The following is a 24,452-nucleotide window of genomic DNA, read 5'->3' on the forward strand; positions in this document are numbered from 1 at the left end:
TTTCTTTGCCTGTCAGTAAGATGCATTAAGAATCTATGGTAACCAGCTGGACATAGTATAAACATGCCTTTAATCGCAGTACTTCGGAGGCAGAGGCAGGAGGATCTCTGTGAGTTTGAGGCTAGCTAGTCTACATAGTGAGTTCCAGGACAACCAGGGATACATAGAAAAACCAATTCTGTCTCAAGCAACTAAAAATACCAAAAACTAAACAACAAAAAACCATAGACTCTATGGTAACCATACAGTAAGGAATTGGTGGAATGAAAAGGCACACAGATGAATAGAATGAAAGAAAGTCTAGATACAGACTCAAATATATGAGGTCAGTTTTTGTTCTGTTGGTTGTTGTTTTCAATTGGCTTTTGGCAAATATACAAAAGTGATGTGTGTGTGTGTGTGTGTGTGTGTGTGTGTGTGTGTGTGTGTGTGTGTGAGAGAGAGAGAGAGAGAGAGAGAGAGAGAGAGAGAGAGAGAGAGACTGGAGATTTAATCTAGTGCCTTGTGCATGCTAAGCAATCACTCCACCTCTAGCCCCCAATGAAAGGTAATTCTGAGGAAAAAAAATAGACTTTTAACTAATGGTGTTCAAAGCAAAAGATAAAACCACCCCATACTCTACTTATATTATCATCTTACCCCCAAATTAACTCAAAACAGGTTACTCACACACACACACACACACACACACACACACAAATACACACAACACACATACACACACACAATCCTAAAATAATAAAAACTAGAAGAAGCCAGGTGTGGTGGCACACATCTTTAATCTTAACACTCAGGTACCAGAGGCAGGCAGATTTCTGAGTTTGAGTCTAGCTGAGACTACCTAGAGTAACAGGACAGCTGGGCTACAAAGTGAGTCCCTGTCACGAACAAACTACTCACCCAACCACCCACTCACCCAACCAACCCCCCCCCAAAAACCCCAAACCCAAAACTTTTAAAAGAAAAAAACCTTTTGAATACAGGGGTAAGCAAAGCTAGATACAATCTTAGATACATAAAAAAATTGATACATAAAACATGATATAAATATTACTATATCAAAACTACAACTTCTACTTTTCAAAAAGAAAAGCTGTAAATTTGGAAAAAACATTTATAAAACATATTTGATAAAGAATGCATATACAGAATATGTAGGACTTGCAAACTTCAGTTTTTAAAAGACTGAGAAAGATTTGAAGACCCCAATGTTGTGTGTGAAAAATCCCATTCCTGAGTGGTAGGGCCCATTGATCCATTTAAACAAGAGAGGAACAGGATTCTGAAGGTTTCTTAGCCTGCATCCAAGCTCAGATCAAAGGAGAGTTCGAAGGATTAACTGCAGCTAGCAGTGATGGCTGAACAGAGAGAAGTCCCATTTCTGCCATCTCAGCTCTGATCCTTGGCTAGTGTCTAGTAGACAGCCTGGGTCACCTATTAGGGTGATCTGGATGCAGAAGCAGCAGGAATTAAATCCTGTGTCTGTTTCCTGGCTGAGATGGAGGAAACAAAGAATATATTCTCCTTGGTCATTAAGAGAAAGGGAGAAAGATACTAACTTTTGAAAAGGTATAATTACTGGTCTTACATTACCATAGGGTAGATAATGAATATCAGAAGGAGGTCCTGGAGGACTGACTCTTCAATGTATGGAGTGTATTCCACTGGTAGTATGTGTGTAAACACTCTCATATTTAAATCACACTCAATCATGGCAGGAGAAAGTTACTCACTTATCAACCCCAGTAATATGAGAAAGTTTTAGGCTGGTGGTAGTATATATTTAACATCTCTTAGACACCTCAGTTTGGGAAGTATTGAATGAAGTTTGCTCAAGTGAGAAAGCATAGTGAGAAAGCAGTGACATCTATGAATTCAGGAGGCAGAGGCCTGACCTGGGTTTCCTATGGCCTGGGGGCCTGCTTCAGCTGGTGAAACCATGGGGCTAGGCTCTTCCTGGCTTGTGCCAGAACCACTGCTATCAGGGGATCCAGGGCCTTCGCCAAACTTCTGGAAGCAGGCTCGGCAGCAGCGTTCCTTCTTGCCACTGGGCTTAGTCACAGCATAATTGTTACAGCAGTAGTAACAGAAGATTCGGCCACATATCCTGGGAATGAAACAAGCACAGGCTGTGAGGATGGTGCACAAAGGATTGTACATCATTAAGATCTGCTAAGCACCACAACAGGTCTCTGTGTTAGGCTCCTGATGGCCCATGACTCTCCAGACCTAGCTCTGCCCTCAATGTAGAGTATGCTGTAAGCCCATTTCATAAGATTCCAACAAAACCATCATGATGAGCTTAGTAGAGAATGGTTTACTTCCATAGGTCCTCGAGGCAGGGAGAAAAGGTCTGACTAACATCAGGCTACAGGTATGCATTCCACATTTACTGTTGGGAGTGGTAAGTCTCTAAGAGAGCACTTACCTGTACCCAACTACCAATCTGCCCTTTCTTTTTACCTATCTTTCCTATGTGCTGATAGCATCTGTGTTCTCTAGCACCATCTGCATTCCCACATAGCTAAAGGGTTGCTGGTCTCTGAGTATATCATATGCCTGTGAGTTCTTTTTTTTTTTGGTTTTTCGAGACAGGGTTTCTCTGTGTAGCTTTGTGCCTTTCCTGGGACTCACTTGGTAGCCCAGGCTGGCCTCGAACTCACAGAGATCCGCCTGGCTCTGCCTCCCGAGTGCTGGGATTAAAGGCGTGCGCCACCACCGCCCGGCTTACCTGTGAGTTCTCTTAATCCCACCCACATTTCCTTTCAGGGGGCCTTGAGTGTCCTGCTAGGAAGCAAAGTGCTTTTCCTAGATAGATAGTTATGGTGCCCACACTTATCTCAGATCCCTCACCAGAGCCATCTGTCCTGATCTGGTGAGTTGCCTGTTGCTAACCTGCAGTGGTGCCGCCGCACTATCCAGCTGAACTCCCGCTTGCAGTCATGGCAGTGGTTGGCCTCCATGTCCCCAAGACATTTCTCTTCAGCACTAAGCTTTTGCTGGAATTCCAGTGCATCAGACTTTTGCCAGAGTGCATCTTTGTCCCTGCAATAACACATTTTAAGAATCCATGAGAAGCAGAGAATGACCCCTGCTTCATTTCAGAAAGCTGATATCAAATGTTCCAGGCCATAGAAGCTAAATCACTTTCCTTGTAAATGCCCCCTCCCCAAACACAGAAATCCAAAACACAGGCTCTCTGACATCTCCAAAGGAGCCCCCAAACATTGGTTCTTTGACCCCATGTATGTGAGAGCACGTAAGAGGCACATGATATACACAAAAGACTGTGTCATCCACAAGGAACTGCCAGCACTGATATATCATTCAAGTATCTAACACCAAAAACAAATTACTACTGGAAGCAGTATGCTATCAAGTTGATAATGGGCATACTATGAGTGTGCATGCAATAAGCAATTTGCCTGCATGTATGTCTGTGTACCATGTGTGTGTAGTGCCTGTGAAGTGTGAAGAGGGTATCTGATCCCCTAGGATTGTAAAAATAGTTGTGAGCTGCCTTGTGGATGCTGAAAATTGAACCCGGGTCCTCTGGAAGTGGGTAAGGGTTAGGAACATAGAGATGGCTGGTTTTTTTCACAGATACCTAAATTGTAAGAAGACAGGCTGACTCATCTTCTGGACCAGCTTGTTCTTCCAGCTAGTCCACAGCATCTGACCTCTATGTCCCTAGGAAGCCAGATACTCACACCCTTGAATGTGAGAATGCTACTTGGTTTCTCTACCACATTCCTCAAGAAAATATCTGGAATTCTAATGAGTGAGTAGGTCTAGGCATGGTATACTCATGACTGCTACCACCACAAGTGGAAGTGAGTGAGATCTTATCTGCCTTGGGTTTTATCAAGTGTCTCTTGACACATTCATTTTTCAAGGTATAGTTGTGTAAGAGCTCTTGTCTTGGAAGCTGGGTGTGGTACTATACATTTTTAATCCCAGAACTCAGGAGGCAGATAGATAGGTAGATTTCTGTGAGTTTGAGGCCAGACTTATCTACATAGGGAGTCTCAGGCTAGCCAAGGCTACATAGTAAGGCCCTGTCTTAACATAAAATACAGCAAAACAAAGCAAAAAGATTCCTTGTCTTGGAAAGTTTGATATGGAATGTTCATAGATAAAGTAATATGTCTGGGTTTTGCTTCAAAGCAATCTAGAGGTGGGAAAACAAAAGTGGTCATGGGTTGATTCCTGTTGAGGCTGAATGATGCAGAACTGTTACAACTTGAGTTTGAAATAACCCCTCATGTGTTTGATCTCTTCGCCCCCCCACCCCAAAGCTAGTGGTGCTATTTGAGGAGGCCATGGAACTTTTGGGATGGAAGGCATGTCTGGTGGAGGTGGTTATTAGCAGTCTCTACTTTCTCATCTGCTAAGACATGGACTGAACCAATCCCACTGTCATGCCTTGCCTGCCAAGACTGACTGAAACTGTCTGGACTCCGAGCCAGAATAAATCTTTCCTCTCTTAAGTTGATTTTGTCAATGTTTTGTCACAGAAAGGAAGAAAAGGAAGGAAGGAATGAACGAAGGAAGGAACGAACGAAGGAAGGAATGAAGGAAGGAACAAAGGAAGGAAGGAAGGAAGGAAGGAAGATACAGTTATAGTATTTTATCTGGCATTTTTAATTCCTTTAAGAAAAAGTTAAAGTTGTAAGTGACTTGTAAGCATTTAACAACCAGGACATTTCACATAAAAGCCCAGCTTCCCACATCTGTCTTGGGAAGTAAGGCACCATGGTTACTTTTGAGTGGCAAGAGTGGAATAGGCTGGGTCCCTCAGAGTCCCTTCTAGTTTGGTTCCCACATAGACACTGCTGCTAGATCCCTACAGGGAGCCCCAATCCTAGGAAAGTGGGATAGTACAAGAGGAGAAGGTTCACTGGAGATGGGGAAATGACCAAAGTTACTAAATGTCATTTTTATTGTCATTCTTTGCCAGGCATCCAGAGTTTGAACATAATCCTGCATCCACACGAAAACCCAAACCACTGGTGCGATCAGGGAGATCCAGCCTTCAAGACTGCAAAAGCCTAGCTGGATCCTGCAGAAATATGGCTCCCTGACAGCACACCACTGGGCAGAACTTGAGGAGAAGAGCCCATTTCCATTGAACTGTCATTTTCAGAAATGTTTTTTTCTAAGAAAAGCCAATCCTAGACAGGGTCCCCAACTGCCTCACACTCACCTGAGCAGCTCTATCAGCCGTTCCTCAAGGTATTTCTTGGTTCTGTTCAGGTCGTCTAGGTCTGCAAGCAACTTCTGGTCATTCCTTTCCCTGTTTGTTACCTCCTGGCAGAGTTTGTTGTAATATTCTTGGATTTTTGATGTGGCTTTTTCAAGTTCTTTCTGAGTTCTGGGAGAGGAGAAATAATTTTTCCTGGTTAGCTCTGATATTCAGCTTCCTGGAATCTCTGGGCTCTCCTGGCCTTCAATAAGAGGTTCTGCAGTCCTGTCAGCCTTTCCCTCTCATGGTGAGGCATGACCTGCTCACTGGTTATGCATTATGCTACAATCTGAGACTCTCCCTACCTCCCCTTCAAACATGAGGGGGTATTCTGAGATGGCAGAGACATTCCAGGATGCTAACGTTTTTAGTGAGTGAGACATGACACTCCTGTAGGGATTTCTGGATAAGAGTTAGGTTGGCAGGAGCCAGATGGGAAAAGGCTTATGGGGGTGGTGATGGAGGATGAGCAGGGGTGAAGAGTCAGGACATAAAGGAGAGGTGTGGTCTCTCAAAGGTGGTTATAAAGAAGGACCTTGCTCTCAGGTGTCTTTAGGACTCTGCCTTGAGGAGGGTGCTGGGCCTTTAGTAGGTCTTCTACCCGATAAGTCCTCCAATCCCCTGAAATTCTGTCTTAGGCCTGTGGAATCTTAGCATACGGCAGAGGGGGCTGGTGGAGCTGGCTGTCTGTCCAACCCCATGCATTCCACATGTAGTTTAACTATCCCCTTATGTGGCAATTTCTAAGGATGTTAAAAAAAAACCCAAGACCCAGTAAGGTATTTGTAAGAACTCCATTAAACAGAGGTTCTATGAAAAGTCTACATTGTTTGCATACTTTCCAGTCAAGTCTAATACATAGCTATCAGAGGTTATTTGTTATTCAATGTCCACAAAATGATTTTAGGGTACATAACACAAAACATCAAGGGAGGTCTAATCCTAGGCAGATGAACTGTGCAATTCTGAGCAGCTAAAACAAATCTTCTGAGATCTTCCACATAACCATTCTTACAGCATTTTGTTTTGTTTTTTGAAATAGGGTCTCATTATGTAGCTCTGGCTGGCTTGGAACTTGCTATTTAGACTAGGCTGGCCTCAAACTCAAAGAAATCCACCTGCTTTTTGCTCCCCCGAATGCTGGGATTAAAAGCATTTACCACAGTAGAGCTGACCCTGTTGACAGGCCTGCAGGTAATCCCCCTTCCCCCTTCCTACCCTGTGAAAGTGCATGGGAGATCTGGGACCACCCCTCCTCTGCCATATGGTGGAGTGAGTAAGGGAGAGAATACCTCCCCTCTCCCCTCGCCACCTGTGGTGGGTGGGAGAGCTGGCTCTGGGGTCATGAGAATGGGAGACTCGGCATTGTACCTCACCCATACACTACTGGTAGAGCTGACTCTATTGGAGGGGGTGAGGTGAGAGGGTGTGGCACAGGTGAGTTGGCCTGGAGGGCATGGGAGCAGGAGAGCTGGTCCTGCCCCTCACTGGCTGCAGCACATAAGGGAGCAGTCCCTACAACTCACCTGGGGAGCACACTAGAGCTGCCCTGGTGGGGGCGCAGGTGAGCCAGTTCTGAGGATGTGCGAGCAGGACAGCTGCACCTGCCCCTCTCTCATATGCGATGTGGTAATGTGGATGGGGGAAATAGTGCTAACTGCAGCAGGCAAGAGAGCTGGGCAAGAGAACGGAGGAGCTGGTCCCATTTCTCACCAACTGCAGCAATTGGGACATATAATTGGCCTAGGCAAAACAGTAGAGTTGGCCCTGGTGATGTGAGTGTGGGTGAGCAAGGCATGAGAGCAGGAGAACTGGCCCTGCTGACTGCTGCTTTGGGTGAACTAGCTGGGGGCAGTGCTAGAGCTGCCCTGGTGGTGATAACGAGAGAAACCTAGTGGGCTGACCAACCCAGTTATCATGCAGGCCCAGAAACAGGGCTATGAAGTAGCCCACCCCAGCATCTACCTCATCTATGAACTGCTGGAAGGGCTGGATCTGCAGATCCAAAGCTATAGGATCCTCATGACACAAGACAACAGGATATTCAGGAGGAGTCCCAGTGAGGGCCCAGTATCTATAGAGTAGTAGAAGCCAGAGGTCTTGAATCAGACCAATGATCCACTGCAAACACTTACATATTAGATGTATGGACTAATGGGCATACTGTGTGACTCACTGGGCCACACTACATCTTCCACGCCAAAATTTTTTCTTTTCCTTCTTCTTTTTTGTTTTGAGGCTATACTTTTACATTTTACCACGCCGGGAGGCGGGGGGTGGGGGGGGGTGGGGGAGGGAGAGGGACAAGAGTCACAAGGGCAGAAAACAGAGTTGAGGGGATGGGGAGATGAGTGAGATTGGATGCATGATGTAAAATCCACAAAGTATCAATAAAGTTTTAAAAAATATGCCAGCATACCTGGCTTTCATTCTTACAGCATTTAAAAATACCAGTTCAAATGTGTCCTCTGTTTAAATCACATGAACAAGACCTGGCTAGGAGCTGTCACTGGGCTTCTTCACTAAATCCAGACCTAAGCAGGAAGGCAGGCAGCAGGAGAAAAGGCATGCGTACAGGCTCAGGACAATCTGATATATTTACTTTTGCTGGTGGCACCCAAGGGATCCTCTTCCTGATCAACTGTTCTTAGCAGGTCCTAGCTACACCATCTTGGCCCCATCTCCAGAAGCAGGCTCAGGTTTACAACTCCACATGGCCTCAAGCTGAAAGTGATAAACTAACTGAGAAGAAACTAAACCCTCTCACAGGACTGTTGGGAAGACTAAATAGTTAATTATAGGTTAAACATCCCTAATTTGAAAATCTGAAATCCAAACTGCTCTAAAATATGAAAACAATGCCCTTCTGCTCCCAAGCCTTTCAGCTAAAGATGCTCAGCCTGCACAAGCAGCATTTAGAACAAGCCACACTGCAAGCAGGACTCAATGCTGGTTGCTATTCCCATTATTCTCATGCTCTAACTGTGCTTGCTTTCAGTTTTTTGGAAACATGCAGTTAGTGTGTACCTTGCTGGAGGTAAAAAGCTGCAGCAGATGAAAGGCACGTTGCCTCCTGTGAACTATGGCAGAAAGATAGCTGACTTTTCTGTGGCAAGCTTCTGGCCCCGCATGACTTTTGCACGATTTAGTGACTGACCTTTCTAGGTTTATTTGAAGAGTAGTGCTTTCTTCGTCTTTGTGCTGCAAAGTGGCCTGGCACTTTGCAAGGTGGCTGCTGGTACAGTTCAGTTTCTCCTCCATGGCTGCCTTGGTGACCTGGTATAAGATATGCAGGAGAAGACACAAAACTTACAAAGCTTACTCTCCATGGAAGAAGAGACTGGTATGCTACTCACACTTCCTGACAGGGCCACTTGTAAGGGGAAGGTTTTTGGGCTCATGAGGTCAGAAACCTGTGTTCTCTATTTGTGGGGCATGATCTGATCTTCAGTGGGGTGCTAGCGTGCAATGGCATGGAGTGAGGTTACCTGTGGGACCAGTGTCACTTCACTGGCACTAGAGAATGTCAACAGAGGTGACTAAGAACAATTTCCTTTTAGACCAAAGTCTAGGGAGGGAAAAGAGTCATGACATAGACTTGGGATACTATCTGAACCAATGACAGTCTCAGTTTGAGAACTGGCAGCATTTTGAGGAGCATCTGACAACAATGTAGTAAAAACACACCAGATCCCCTTGATAGCAACCCTGCCAGGCCTACCTTCAGCTCCTGCAAAGCCTCCTGAGTCATTTGCAACTGCTGGCTTTGCTCTTCTAGTTGGGCCCTGAGGCGCCCACACTCTTCATTGGCTGTCTGGAAAGAATGAGAAAGACATCATGCTGTGGGATAATGCTCTTGTACACTGTAAAGATTTGTCACTTGAATTAGTTTAATAAAATGCTGACTGGCCAGTAGCCAGGCAGGAAGTATAGGCAGGGTGACCAGACTAGGGGAATTCTGGGAAGAGGAAGGAAGGGTGGAGTCAGGAGTCACCAGCCAGACACAGAGGAAGCAAGATGAGAATGTCACACTGAGAAAAGGTACCAAGCCACATGGCTAAACAAAGATAAGAATTATGGGTCAAGTAGAAGAGCTAGTTAGTAATAAGCCTGAGCTACCGGCTGTGCATTTATAAGTAACAATAAGCCTCAGAGTCAATTATTTAAGAAGCAGCTGCCAGGTATTTGGGAACAGGCAGGTGAGAGAGAAACTTCTGCCTACATATGGCTGGCAAGAATTTCCACATAAAACCTGAGAAAGCTTAAAAAAGGATTCTAAGCATACAAAAACAGAGTCAAACTTGGCTTCTTGGTAACCACTTTTTCTCTGGTGGGCTCTGTTTGCTGGTGGCAAGCAGAGGCATGGCTCCTTTAAGAGATGGCTTCCCGACTCAGTGTTAGCGGCAAAAACTGCACAGCTCTTTTAGAGGCCCTGCTGCCAAGCACTTATATGGTGTTTATGAGCAGCTGGTGGCTGCTACTCAGTTGTGGTGATGTGGACCTAAAACCTCCCCAGAGTTGGGGACGATACACGTGTGTGGCTCACGCCAGTACCTCTGCCATGAAGCTAGACTCTCAGGAAGCCAAGGGATGGGGTTGAACCAGCCACTTTAGTCCTAGTCACGCCTGCTTAGAAGATAAACACTCATGTGATCAGAAAAAGACAGAGATATGCAGTAAGGACAGAATCAGACAAAACAACAAACAAACAAAAAACAAAAACAAAACAACAAAAAACAACCTCTGAACAGTTGACAGTTTAAAATATACATAAGCTTGGGAGAGAAAAGAGAAGGTGTAGACAGTCATAAAAAAGAAATATATAGTTTTAAAATAATAAAGTCTTTAAAAAGGAAGTAAAATAATATTTTAAAAAAGCCACATAAAGATGGAAGATACACAGAGAGTCTGGATACTGTATGTTATTGTGTTGTCTTTGAATTGCTTGCTGTATGAGCAACAGCTGATAAGAGACATTTGATTATAAATGTTGCTGGATTAATCCAACCTATATATTTTGAAAATGTCTTGACTTCAAAATTTAAGTCAAGAGATATGTTACTTTGGAGAAGAGGTTATGCTTTTATTTCCACAGGAAATGAGACGCTGTGGATTCATTCTGTGTTTAAAAAAAAAAAAGTCAGATTTGGTTAAGGAAGACTCCCTGAAAAAAATCTCCAATGGGAAAGATGGCCCAGATGATCCAACCTTTTGGGGTGCCTCTGTTGCAGTTTCCTCTGAGTTCTGAATCCAGAAAGGCTTCAAGGTAGCTGGCTGAGATGGTCCAGCCTCACAGACTACTCCAGCTAAGACTTAACCATTACCCTAAATTTTCTCAGGATTCCCAGCACCGCCGCCACTCTCCCTACACCTCCCCCCGCCACAAGCAGCAGGAAATAGTCTAGAGAACTACATCGACATTCCCAAAAACAAATTATGAACGTTTGTCATCATTTAGTGGGGTTAGTTACAAGTAGTTATAGATAATGGTCAGGAAAAAAGCTAAACAAAGATCAGATTCAGGGATCTTGTTCTGAAAAGAAGAGACGGGATACAGAAATGATAGGATAAAAGGGTAGACCTTTAATCCAAAAAAACAACTATTAATCTTACATATTTTACATTGGTATGGATTTTAGTTTATTGATATAAATTTAAAGTTAATCTTGTTATACTGTATGTATATTTCTGTTCTTGTTTAGGGTATTGTGTTTATGTAGCTCATTTAAAAATGTAATATATAATTAAGAAATACAGATTAATAGTCATCTATAATAGCAAAATTATAGTCATGTTAGGTATGTTTTCAAGTTCATATAGAGATATATTTCAGATAGATAGGCAATCTTCAAACACTTCAAAGACCTATAGAATATGGCATTTAAAATGTTTTAAGAACTTAGACTTTTCTTGACAGTGAGACACATCTGTTCCTGGCAGCATCAATTACTTCAAAGAGGACGACGGGCATCAAAGACACTCCATATGGACTTTGTTTTCTTTATGGCGAAAGCTAGTCATGTAGGCAAAGAAAGTGCCCTTGCCTCAACTGCTGACAGCATGCTGTACAAACTGGACAAGCAGGGCACAAAAGAAAGGACTGCAGAACTTTGCCAAGACAAGGTGGGACAGTCCTTCAAAAATCCTGCTTCAAAGATAAGGCTAGGCCTGTAGTCTGAAAATGGATGCCCCAATGTTACAGAGAAACTTTGGGTGACTGTCCAGGCAGATGTCCCTGTCACTAGATAACATTACATCCTTCTGGGGTCTTTGATGGAGTTGAGGACTAAATAGTTATAACTATTGTTTTCCTTAGTTATAATAGAAAGTAAATTAGATACAAAACTTTAGGCTCACCAAGATAAGAAAGGTAATTAAGTACTTTCTTGAATTTTGTCAAATGAAAATGGACTGGATATTGTTACTATAATTCTTACTTAACTGTTTTTGTTTTTGTTTTTGTTATATTAAGGTTAAAACTTTCCTTTTTAATTAGACAAAAAAGGGGAAATGCTGTGGGATAATGCTCTTGTACACTGTAAAGACTTGTCACTCAAACTGCTTTAATAAAACATTGTTTGGCCATTAGCCAGGCAGGAAGTATAGTTGGGGTGACCAGACTAGGAGTCTAATTCTGGGAGGAGGAAGGGCAGAGTCAGGAGTCACTAGCCAGACACAGAAGAAGCAAGATGAGAATGTCACACTGAGAAAAGGTACCAAGCCACGTGGTTACATATAGATAAGAATTAAGGGTTAACTTAAGTGTAAGAGACAGATAGTAATAATCCTGAGCTACTGGCCCAGCATTTATGAATAATAATAAGCCTCAGAGTCAATTATTTAAGAAGCAGCTGCCGGGTATTTGGGAACAGGCAAGTGGTAGAGAAACTTCCACCTACAGCATCATAAGAGAGAGGTTCTTACTCTGAGATTCCTTCACCTTTATCACCCAAATGGTTTCCAGAAACACAACTGCACTGTTTCCCAAAGTGGCTCTTCAACAAGCTTCTTCTCTACTGGTAACAAAATACTTGCAAGTTTACAAGGGAAAGAGTCTCACCTTGTTCCTCAAACAGAATTACTTTCTGCAAGGGAAAAAAGTGGCCCATGAGCCTCATGGGGCTTCATGGGGTGGGGAGGGCACTCTTAGGAAAGGGCAGGAAAGAGTGCAGAGTGGCCTGAGAGCACAGAGGCCTAGGTACAGGCTCACTAGGATACATACTGGAAATCAAAGTACTGTGGCTACTTGTCCATGTTCTTATCTACCATTTTTTAGCCCCTTTTCTTCATGCAGTATCAAAGACTCATGGTCTACTGGGTCTCAGATTTGTCTGCTTTAAGGGCCTTGTTTTTCTAAACTGAACCAGTTCCATACACCCTGTCAGCCATCAGAATAGGATCCACAGAAGCTGATTATTTAGTAAGGACTAGAGTCAGGACTCAAGATGTCATAGACTGGTGACCCTATCAAGGATGGGCTCCAAAAGATAAGGCAGGGCTAGAGGCTGAAACTTATGTGTGGAAGGGGCTATACACAAACACACAAAAGGGGAAGCAGCAGAAGGGTGTGTGCACTCTTTGAGCTGTTGCTGCCTGCTACCTTGTGGAGATATGGAAATGGGGTATTAGATCTGCTGAGAATTCAAACAAAGTCACAAAACTGAATTTGTATACATCTGTTCTGTCAATGTTGGCTACAAATTTTAAAAAAGTTCTGTGTGGGTCAACATCTGCCATGGCCAAAGTGGAGGCTCCTAAGTGAAGTTATTACTCTCCAATGCTCTGCCTGATGTGTTTCTGCAAAGAAATGTGAGCTACCAAAGTTGAATGGAACCAGGACATTCTCTGGTCTTCACCTTTTTCTTGCTGCAGGGCCATCTAATTGTGGAGCCACCAGGTATACCTTGAGAGATGGCTAAAGCTGGGCTTACCTTCAATCTGTTCTGGTGGTCCATGATCTCAGCACTTAACTGGAACTTGAGGGCATCTCGCTCCTGGTGTGCAGCTTCTTGGAGGCTCTGAGTCAGCTGCTCAGCCTGAGCCAGCTGTGCCTGTAGACCAGAGAATGAACTAGCTGCCTCCTCAGCTGCCTTTAGCTTTTCCTGCAAGCTCTCCTTCTCTTGCTGTAGTCCCATCACTTGAAGCTCCAAGCCCTTTTGTTCCCGTAGTGCTGCCTCTTTGGAGTCCTGGAGCTCCTGGGTCAAGCTGGCCAGGGCCCCCTCCATCCGATCCTTTTCGGCTGTCAGGGCACAGACCTGTATGCCAAGCTCAGCTGTGTCTGTGTTGGCTCGGTGCAGCTGGTCCTGTAGCTCTGCATGCTCCAGGTGGGCTCCCTCAGAGCTGCACCTCACCCGTGACAGCTCTGCCTGCAGGGCTCGTAGCTCTTGCTCCTGCTTCTGGGCCTTGTAGATGCGCTCCTCCTGCAGTATCCCTTCTCGCTCTGAGCACTGTAGCAGTTCCTGAACATGGGCCCTGTTGAGGGCTTCATTCTGCTCTTTCAGTTGTTGCACCAGGGTCTTGTGCTCCATCAGGACTGCCTCAGCCACACCCAGCTGGCTCTGTAACTTGTCTCGGTCACCTAAGGCCACTTGGAGCTTGGCCTGGAGGTCCACCACCTCATTCTGTAACCGCTGGGCCTCCCCCTGGTGAACTTCTAGCTGTGCTTGAGACAGGGCCAGTTGGGCTGTGTTGAGTTGTGGTAGGCTGAGTCCCTGGTGGCCTTTTTCTGCAGAGAGGGCCTCAATCAGTTGAATCTGCTGCTGGCACTGGTTCTCAAGAGCCCTGAGCTCCTGGTCCTGGGCCTCTGTTCGAAGCCGGCACTGATCTGCCTCTTCCTGCAGCCGCCGGCACTCACCCTCCTTACTCTGCAGGGCAGCCTCCTTCTCTGCCACCTGGGCCTTCATAGTCTCTTTGGCTTTCCTCACAGCCAAGAGGCTTGCTTCCATTTGGTCTCCCAGGTGCCGGATGCTGGCTTGCTCAGCTTCCAGGGAGGCTAAGGAGCCCTGGATGGCTGTCTCTCGCTGCTGCAGTGCCTTGTAATCTGTTTGCAAGGCTTGAAGTTTTCCTTCTAGGAGCTGGTTGCGCACAGCCATGTTCTGCAGCTCCTTCTGTAGCTCCTGGTTGACCTTTTGCAATTCCTCCTGATCTCCCCCTGGCACTGTGCAAGTTTTTAGCTGTTCTTCCTGGAGGTATTGCTGCCCCTCTTCTGGCATCTCCCCAGTCTGTGGTGGGACAGAGCTTAGGGAGACCAGAGCCTCCCTATTCTTGTTGGCCCCATGCACCTCAGCTAGCTGCTCCAGTGTGCCCACTTTCTGGCTGAGATGGTCTCTGTCCTGCATAAGGTGCTTCTTCTGCTCCTCCAGGTCGCTCACAAGCTGACTCACCTGTGCTAATTGGGTCTCTAGAAGTTGCAGGTGCCATGTCAGAGACTTGGCCTCCTGTTCCAGCAGCTGCTTTTCTTCTCGATGCTGCTTTTCTTGCTGCCTGGCTTCTGCCAGCTCCTCCTCCACAGAGCTCAAGTGGCCCAGGGATTCCTGTAGCTGTCGTCGGAGCTGAGCTGACTCTTGCTTCTTCCCAGCTAGCTCTTCCTGAAGTGGGGCCACATCCTTCACTAAGTGCTCTAGGCCAGCCCGGGCCTCCTCCTTCAGCTGTAGTTCCTTGGCCAGCTGCTCTAGCTTGATATTCTGCTGCCTATTTAGTTCCTGGGCCTTGGTGTTTTCTCCTTCTAGGGCTTCAAGTTTTCCCTTCAGTTCCTGGAACTTCAGGGCCATGTCGGCAGGAACTGGCTCTTGAAGAAACTTTGTGTCCAGAGCTGGATTTGCTGCTTTCTCAGTCCTGGCTAGGCAATCTGAAAGGCTGGCTAGAAGCTGGTTATTCCTACCCAGAGAGTTTCTCATAGCCTCAAGTTCCTGTGCCATGGTCTCAAGCTGCAGGGCTAAGTGGCTGTTCTCTTTCTTGTCTACATTCAGCTCCGAGGCCTGCAGACATTTCTGTAGCTTCTTCACTGTAGCCATGGTGACCTCCCCCTGCTTCCGGAGCTCTACCACCAGGCCCAGGAGGCCAATGCTATCCTCCACTGTAGGGTACCCCTTCTCCTTTTCTACCTGAAGCTGTTCCCCTTGCCTGCTGATCATCACTCGAAGTGCTTGGTTCTCCCTGTCTAGCTGCTGTACATGGTCTTGTAGCTGTTTCTCCCGAACCTCCAACTGGTCCAGCTCCAGTCGCATCTCATCAAAACCTTCTAGTGCTTCATTGTTTAGAGAACTGTTTAGGTCAAAACTGGAGGCCATCTCTTGAGTCTAAGGGGAAGTAAAGGACAGGAGGCTTTTTAGAATGAAGCTGCCCAACTATTTGGTAAGTTTTTTTATTTGATGAAAATAGAAGTAAAAACAAAGGGATTACCTAACCTAAGGCAAGCTTTTAGAGCCATTCCAAAGACTAGAACTCTTACATTCAAAGCATCTGCCACAAGGTCTGAGCACATTCAGGGTTCCACAAACCCCACTGATAAGCAGACTCACATCTCCGTCCAGCCTCCATCAGCTTTATGAGTTTAAAGGACATTGGTTCTTAGAAAATCTAAACTCAGTTACACTGAAATTATGGTTAACCCACTGTATTATACCAATAGCACCATTGCATGACAAAAATCACAAAAAGGTCAAAGAGTAGTCTTATCTATCTATCTTTCTATCTATCTATCTATCTATCTATCTATCTATCTATCTATCTATCTATCTATCTATCTATCTATCTATCGGTTTTTAGAGACAGTGTTTCTCTGTGTAACAGCCCTGGCTGTCCTGGAACTCAATATGTAGACCAGGCAGGCCTCATAGAGATCTGCCTGCCTCTGCCTCCTGAGTGCTGTGATTAAAGGCATGCACCACCATGCCCAGCTCATCTTTTCTATTTTGAATGCTCTTTATACATAATGAGCATTTTTGTACTGCAAATAAATTTCTATTATACAGTTATAATAGGTTCACATTTTTAGTACTTCCTGATCCCTTGTTCTTAAGCACCCTTTCACTTGCTCCTCCACTTAGGACCAGGATGATTTCATTACCTCCTCTTAAGAAGAAAGTGTTGAAGCTTCTAAGTAATTTCCCCTTAGTTGGATGCTGGTAGGTGGCAGGGTCAATTCTAACCTCAGTTCTAACCTCTATCTTGTAAGATACTTTAAAAAATATTTTAAGAGTTCAGTTTTAAAAGGATCTAAATTTTATCTGACTGTAAAAATCTAAATTCCAGGGCATAGAGGATATAGTTTGAGGGGTTATATCACTCTGCTTAGAACAACAAGTATTTGAAAGGATTATCCTTGAATTGCTAGGGAAAAGACATACCCTGGTCACCCTAACAGTCTGCTAACTCCAGCCTTCCTGACATTACCTGCAAGTAGTTGCTCACTAAACTGCTCATGCTGGAGCTTCGGCTGGGGGGTTTCCACATGTAAGCAGAAGAGCTGGTGGCCAGTGTCCTCCTGTGGGGCCACAGAACAGACACACTTGTATTCAGATGAGAAAACAAACTCAAGTATACACACACACACACACACACACACACACACACACACACACACAGAGGCAGTGGTGCTGACAGTTACTAGGCAACCAGGGGCAGTAGGATATGGTCTGTATATCATTTGAGTATGTCTACTAAAGGGTTCATATGTTGGTCCTTAGAATGGTGGTACTGAGAAATGGTGGAACCTTTAAAAAGTGTGGCCAATATAAGCCTTTAGATCAACTGGGGATATGCTGTTTGAAGGCACTATGGTACTCTAACCTCTGCCTTACTATTTGGGACATGTGTGTGATCTCTTACTTCTGCATAAAATACACCCCATCTCCTCTCCACATGCTCTAAAATGATAGTCAAGGGGATCCCTTGCCAGAGCCTGGGCCATCAGGCCTTCAGCCTCTAAAACTGTGAACTAAACAAGCCACCCTCTTTTTTTTTTTTTTCCTCCTAAAAGGAAGACTTTCAGACTCTTTCTTTAAATTTGACGATTTATTTTTATGTGTGGTATGTGTGTCAGGGGGAGGCCAGAGGAGGATACCATATTCTTTGAAGCTGGAGTGGTTGTGAGCTGCCTGATATGGGTTCTGGGATTTGAATGTGGGTCTTCTGGAAAAGCAGGAAGCATTCTTAATTGCTGAGCCATGTCCTCAGACTAGAAATGTCTTTTATTTATAAAGTTAGTCTGCTTCGGGTTTTGCATTACAGTAAACAATGAATGAATGCAGGAGTACTCTTTCCTTGATGGAGCATAAAGAGGAAAACATAACACTTCTCTCCAAGAGCAGATCTCCCTGGGCTTGTGGCAGGTACTCCATTGCTGTAGTTTAAACATCATGGTGTGGGGTTAGAGACGGCCCAGCAGTTAAGAATGCTTGTTGTGCTGGCTTTTGCATTCCAGCACCTATGTAACTAACCAGGTGTCCCAGATACCCTTGAAATCCCATCTCCAAGGGAGGTGAAGACAGGGGGATCACTGGGGTTTTCTGGCTTCTAGCTTAGAGGAGAAAACTTGAGTCTCAGTTTCAGGGAGATACCTTGCCTCAAAAGAATAGAATAATAGAGTGGTGCCCTCTTCTGACATCTATGCACATGCACATACACACACGCATGCACTCACATATACACACATATAAACAACTGAATCTAAATGCTTTCTCCCACTGTCCGAAAAAAAAAAAATCCCAAGTAGATACATTTTCCAATTTTTGGTTATTTCTTTGAGTTTTAGGTGCCTGTCACAGACTATTTGCCAATGAGGAAAAAAGCAACATTCAACCTAGTTTTTAGAAAAAGTCCCACTGTTCTGAGAGGTTCATCTACAATGTGGCTAAAGGCATGATTGCAGTTCATGTGGACATACTGGACAGGGCAACTATATACAAAGTCTCCTTTACTGAATAAAGTTCTACTGGATGTTGTGGGTCTGAAATATAGAGGCTTATAAGATAACTCTCAATTCACAGGAACATTGTGATCTAATCTCACTTTTACCCTACCAGAATCAACCTATAGTTATTGAACTGTCAAACCTATTAGTCCTCTCAACCTAGCAAGGACCTTAGCCAAGAGTGCCGCACAACCACACATGTGTGTGTAGTGTGAGGATGGAGGAAGGAAACTCTTGGTACATTATCACTGTGGAAAGGTGGAATAAGCCTAACTCCACCAGAGGGTGTCACACCTGGTTATGGTTACTCATGCAGTAGAATATTCTACACTGTGGATGTTCTAAATATTTTGAGCTTGTGAAATAAATAGTCTGTATCACAACTACTCCTGCATGAAATCTGTCATAGAATACAAAAAGAGATGGGCAAAGTTGCTTCACTTAGTGCTATGGTTTGCTTCTATCCTACAGTCATAGAACCACAAGTGTAAACACAAGTAAAACTAAACAATATTAAATGAAAAAGGCAAGTATGAAATAATAGCTTTTTCATGATTCATTGTGCATAACATTTTGAAAATGCATATAACATTATCATAAAGCATTTATGGTTACATATACATATAGTGAAAATAAAGTCTTGCTATTGACATGCCTCAACCATGGTGCTGTGTTTACTTCTGGAAAGGAAGAAGGAAAAAGACAGCACAAAGGTGGAGCCTTAGTTAGATCTACAGTATTTTATTTCTTAAAAAAAAGAATGTATCATATAGAAGAAAGAAACCCTACAAGTATTAGCCCGAAAGGTCTCCCACCAGACAAATATGGGTAAGTTAAGGTCATAAATAACTGCAGAATGTAATCTACCAAACAACAACAAAACAATCCCCCCAAAACAAAAACAAAAACCCACCATCAACAACCCCCTCACCAGAGTTAATACTGAGATAAATGAATAAATAAATGGGGAAGGCAGAAAAAAATAATTGTGAAGCTATATGTAATTTCCTGAGCAAGCAAAATGGCTAGGCAGATGGGTAGCTGTCTTCAAAACATTGAACATCTCTTTCCTTTACTTTAAAAAAAAAGCAATTTCCCAAAGTACCTGGCAAATGTCGGCCAGGCGGCATCCAGGTCATAGCCCCTTGATGCTAGATCAAACTGAACCTCAGTCAGCTCATATAGTTGTCCCACGATGTCAGAGCTCAGCTTTGGCTTCAGAAAGGGGCTTCTTACATAATACCAGTCACTGCAGAAAACATACACCATGTGAATTGAGGAGAAACAAGAATAAGCAAAGAATGAATCTACTCAAGACTGTCCTGTGTGGTTCTACCTCATCAAATCCAGTAACTCATGTTACTAAATCAAAAAATAAGCAAACCATTTTATCTTTCACTGCTGGACCATGGGTTCTCAAATAAGCTTTCTTTGCTTCAAAGAAACTGTTGCAATGATCTGGATGTTTATTATTTATATAATATCTCTTTTCCTCCAAAGAATTTGAGATACTTAAATCTTAGTGACTTGCCAAGAAAGGGCAACTGTAGGAGACAGGGCAGTTCCTTTGGAGACGATAACCTCAGCTTTTATTCCTTTCACAGAATCCAATAAGACACACTGGGCTCACTTTTAACTCCTGTTCAGACATTAAAAGTCAAGGAACAAATGTCTATCCAGAAATGTTATATACACACTGTTAATATGGTTTATCCATTTCACATGAAGCAATAAGAAGTTAAAAAGATAGTACTAATGGATTTAAAGAATTACTTGGCTCATATTTGTGGTCTGTGATGCTGAACTGCTTACTGCAGTCTTTACCAAATACCTACAACAATACACTCTTCAAATCAAATGTGCAAATGTTTTTAACTCATAAGCTTGTCACATGTGTAAGAATGTGAATCAGCCTTAAAAGTAACAAAATAAAAATAAACATCTGCCCGTTATTTTTTATTTCAAAAGTCCTTTCTTTCATTAACTCAAATACCTAGGGAAAGGCAGAGCAGAAATAGAAAAAGAATGCTGGGCAATCCAATGAAGTTCAGCTAGTGGGCCCCAGATCTGCAGCTCCTAATCTGATGCTCCCTTACCTTCACTCACTCAGGCCCGCCTCTCTCCTTCCCTGTTTCCTGGTGAGGCTGTAGCATTTACGAGATACAAAGGCTGACATATGGGCAACCTGGATTCATAGCAGTTGCCCTTCAGTCTCCAAGGAGCCATGATATGCTTGCTGATGGGAACTGGCTCTGTGGCAGGTGGGGACCCAGGCTGAGTAAAGGAGAACCACACAGGCAATTCTTCTGGGAAGCAAAGGAACACTGGCTCCAATGAGCCACCACTCATCAGGGAAAGACATGGCATCAGGAGTTAAGAGATCTGGCTCAGCTCTAGTATCACAGTTGAGCACATGAGAGAACTAGAGAAAAGCAGTGTTTCCCCCTCTTTACCATATTTACCCTACATGCTCAAAGACTGGTAGGAAGTACAATGAATAATGGCTGTAAAAGAAACTGAAGGCACCTGCCACTGACATTCTGGTTTGGCTGATATAATTTCTGTTCATCGGTGGTATGGGATTAAGCCCAGCACAGTCTTGCAATTACCTGGTCACTTTAGTGTTCATGAAGCACTGCTGCAAAGTGTCTGCCAACCTCTGGTGCACCAAAGAGTAGCGAATGAAAGCTCTGCCTTTTCCCAGAGATGTTCGGAGCTGAAAACAAATTACATTGAGATAAACACCTGCCTCATGGAGGATTAGCAAAGGCCACGTATAGGACAGAACATGCCATCCGACCCTACTCTGACACTGGCAGCCCTTATCCCCATCAAAGGACACAAAACATCTGGCACTGTCACTCTAGGGTGAAACCTGAAGTGGGTGGGCTTATCTCAGGCCTCTATCTGAGAACCCTCTGCAAACATGAGAAGAAAGATATATGAATGAGAATCAAACACCTGTACACTGAATGGAGTCACCCTTGCTCTTCTTCCTACTAGAATCTCTGAGTCAGACAGGAAACTCCTTGATTTAATTTGGAGTAAGGTGTGAAACCTGGAGGTAACTGAATGGCTTCTCACATAGAAGCTATAGGAAGAAGGGATAGTAAACTTGGTTGGTGCTGGGCCCAAGGTACTAGTGGGTAGAGAGAGGCCTCAGTGGCTTTGTTAGAACATGTGTAGGAAGGGGAAGAGTAGAAAGAGTGGAGTTGTGTAAGTGGAGCTGTGCAAAGGTTTTGCAAGATGTATAACAGTCTCCTTTGTCTCCATAAAACCATCAAACCCCCATGTATCTGTTCATGCTTTCCTAATTGGGCTGGTTTCTTTTCAGATAAGCCAACTCATTGCATTTAGTCAATGTGCTATGGATGAGAATCGGGCTTTTCAGGAAATCTTGTCACCTGGAAGTAAATGTCATAGAAAAGCCCAGGTGTCTACAACTCTACAATAATGATGATGACAAAACTATTTAAAAGCATAAAGGGATCCATCTGAGGTTTAGTCATTTACAGCATACTTACAGTAAGCTGGGTAGACTCTGTAATGAGGCTGCAATACAGGGCCCTACTAGCTGTGGGCACATGGCAGTCAAGACAAGTGGATTAAAGGGAACTGCAATAGAGGACACTTGAGACTGGTTTGAAAATTAAGATTCATAATCTTAATATATTAGTCCCAGAAGCAGTCAGGCATTCAAAACACACTGAATCTACCCTAGGTATCTACTGGCACAAGCTCTGGATCTGAGTAGAGAAGGCAGGGCCAACACTCTCTTACCCCCTTAAAGGTCAGAATGTGGTAGGAGAGGGATGACAGTAGTTTTGTCAAAAAAGAGTCTTACTATTAAGATGCCCTGGAATGAGACAGGAAGTAAGTGGCATGCCACCAAGGCACCAATTATGCTGTAAACATTCCAATAGCAGTTCACACCTTTAACTCAGATATTTCTTATTTTGAGTCATTCTTACTGATGACTCACAGAAATAATATAATACACGGTGATTTTAAAAGACGTGAAACCTCATGAACTATGGAAGCCATAAGACATTTCTCCATGCATAGTCACAAGGGTTGAAATGGAGGTGGGCAGAAGACTGATTTGATATAAAGCACTACTTACATATATATATATAAAGCATGCTTACAAATAGTTATCTCAAGAGATGCACAAACACTTTCTCCTCTGATGAATGAGGTGAGAACAAAGTGCTCAGTGAGGACAACAGGGACATCTGAGCAGCCAAGAAAAGCTAGGCAAGGTACTCATCCACATACCCTAAAACTGGAGTAATAGTGGAATTTAATCAGACCTTTGCCCACAAAACCACTCTTTTTTTATATAATTTATTTTTATTTTATGTTCATTGGTATTTCACATGCATGTATGACTGTGTGAGGGTGTCAGAAGGCCTGGAACTGGAGTCATAGACAGTTGTGAGCTGCCATGTGGGTGCTGGTTATCGAACCCGGGTCCTCTGGAAGAGCAGCCAATGCTCTCAACCATCTGAGCCATCTTTCCAGCCCCCCCAAAACCACTCTTGTCTGTAAGCTCTAAGAGCAGGAGCAAGTCCTTATTCCTCCTACATGACAGTAAAACTTCTTAAATGGTAACACTTGAGCTCATTAGCTGAACAAATGATAATATATAAAGGGAGCTAGCTGTATACTTCAAAGGGATTTGTAAATGTCTTTCAGGAAAAGAAATTTTTCCTTTGTACTACAAATGAAAGTAACTACATATCTCCTTTAAAAATGTTTTAGCATTACCCTTTACAATAGCCACAAATAATATAAAATACCTCGGGATAACACTAACTAAACAAGTGAAGGACCTGTTTGATAAGAACTTTAAATCTCTAAAGAAAGAAATTGAAGAAGATATCAGAAAATGGAAGGATCTCCCACGCTCATGGATAGGTAGGATTAACATAGTAAAAATGGCAATCTTACCAAAAGCAATCTACAGATTCAATGCAATCCCCATCAAAATCCCAACACAATTCCTCACAGACTTGGAAAGAAAAATACTCAACTTCATATGGGAAAACAAAAGACCCAGGATAGCTAAAAGAATCCTGTATAATAAAGCAACCTCTGGAGGCATAACCATCCCTGACCTCAAGCTCTACTATAGAGCTATAGTAATAAAAAACAGCTTGGTACTGGCATAAAAACTGACATACAGACCAATGGAATCGAATTGAAGACCCTGACATTAATCCACACTCATATGAACACCTGATTTTTAACAAAGAAGCCAAAACTATACAGTGGAAAAAAGAAAGTATCTTCAACAAATGGTGCTGGCATAACTGGATGTCAATATGTAAAAGATTACAAATAGATCCATATCTGTCACCGTGCACAAAACTCAAGTCCAAGTGGATCAAAGACCTTAACATAAATCCAGTTACACTAAACTTAATAGAAGAGAAAGTAGGAAGTACTCTTGAATGCACTGGAACAGGAGACCACTCCCTAAATATAACACCAGCAGCACAGACACTGAGCACAACAATTAATAAATGGGACCTCTTGAAACTGAGAAGTTTTTGTAGGGTAAAAGACACGGTCAATAAGACAAAAGGACAGCCAACAGAATGGAAAAAGACCTTCACCAACCCCACATCTGACAGAGGACTGATCTCCAAAGTATATAAAGAACTCAAGAAACTAGACATCAAAATACTGAACAATCCAATTAAAAAATGGGCTAAAGAGCTAAACAGAGAATTCTCAAAAGAAGAATCACAAATGGCTGAAAGACATGTAAAGAAATGCTCAACATCCTTAATCATCAGAGAAATGCAAATCAAAATGACTCTGAGATACCACCTTACACCTGTCAGAATGGCCATGATCAAAAACACTAATGACAGCCTATGTTGGAGAGGATGCGGAGGAAAGGGAACACTCCTCCACTGTTGGCAGGAATGCAAACTTGTACAACCACTGTGGAAATCAGTATGGCGGTTTCTCAGAAAATTGGGAATCGATCTACCTCAAGACCCAGCCATACCACTCTTGGGCATATACCCAAGGAATGCTCAATCATACCACAAAGATACATGCTCAACTATGTTCATAGCAGCACTATTCATAATAGCCAGAACCTGGAAGCAACCTAGATGCCCATCAACTGAAGAATGGATTGAAAAAATGTGGTACATATACACAATGGAGTATTTATTACACAGCAGAGAAAAACAATGATATCATGAAATTTGCAGGCAAATGGATGGAACTAGAAAATACCATCCTAAGTGAGGTAACCCAAACCCAGAAGGACAA

The 24,452-nt window shown here is 43.5% G+C and overlaps 1 protein-coding gene across 2 annotated transcripts in view; it reads right to left on the reverse strand.

Moving 5' to 3' along the window:
• Fyco1 (FYVE and coiled-coil domain autophagy adaptor 1) overlaps nt 1–24,452 on the reverse strand; it is an 80,484-nt gene that overhangs the window by 33,678 nt on the left and 22,354 nt on the right. For both annotated transcript variants that reach the window (XM_052725813.1, XM_052725820.1), the window contains exons 5-13: nt 20,768–20,874; nt 19,264–19,407; nt 16,640–16,730; nt 13,177–15,543; nt 8,967–9,059; nt 8,403–8,521; nt 5,207–5,374; nt 2,896–3,045; nt 1,896–2,107 (exon numbers count right to left, since the gene is read on the reverse strand). In XM_052725813.1, the coding sequence (XP_052581773.1) occupies nt 1,896–2,107; nt 2,896–3,045; nt 5,207–5,374; nt 8,403–8,521; nt 8,967–9,059; nt 13,177–15,543; nt 16,640–16,730; nt 19,264–19,407; nt 20,768–20,874 (3,451 nt within the window). The remainder of the gene's footprint in view (nt 1–1,895; nt 2,108–2,895; nt 3,046–5,206; nt 5,375–8,402; nt 8,522–8,966; nt 9,060–13,176; nt 15,544–16,639; nt 16,731–19,263; nt 19,408–20,767; nt 20,875–24,452) is intronic.

The sequence above is a fragment of the Peromyscus californicus genome, unplaced genomic scaffold (assembly GCF_007827085.1).
Source record: "Peromyscus californicus insignis strain IS unplaced genomic scaffold, ASM782708v3 Scaffold_11__1_contigs__length_118956290, whole genome shotgun sequence".
Classification (NCBI taxonomy): Eukaryota; Metazoa; Chordata; class Mammalia; order Rodentia; family Cricetidae; genus Peromyscus; species Peromyscus californicus.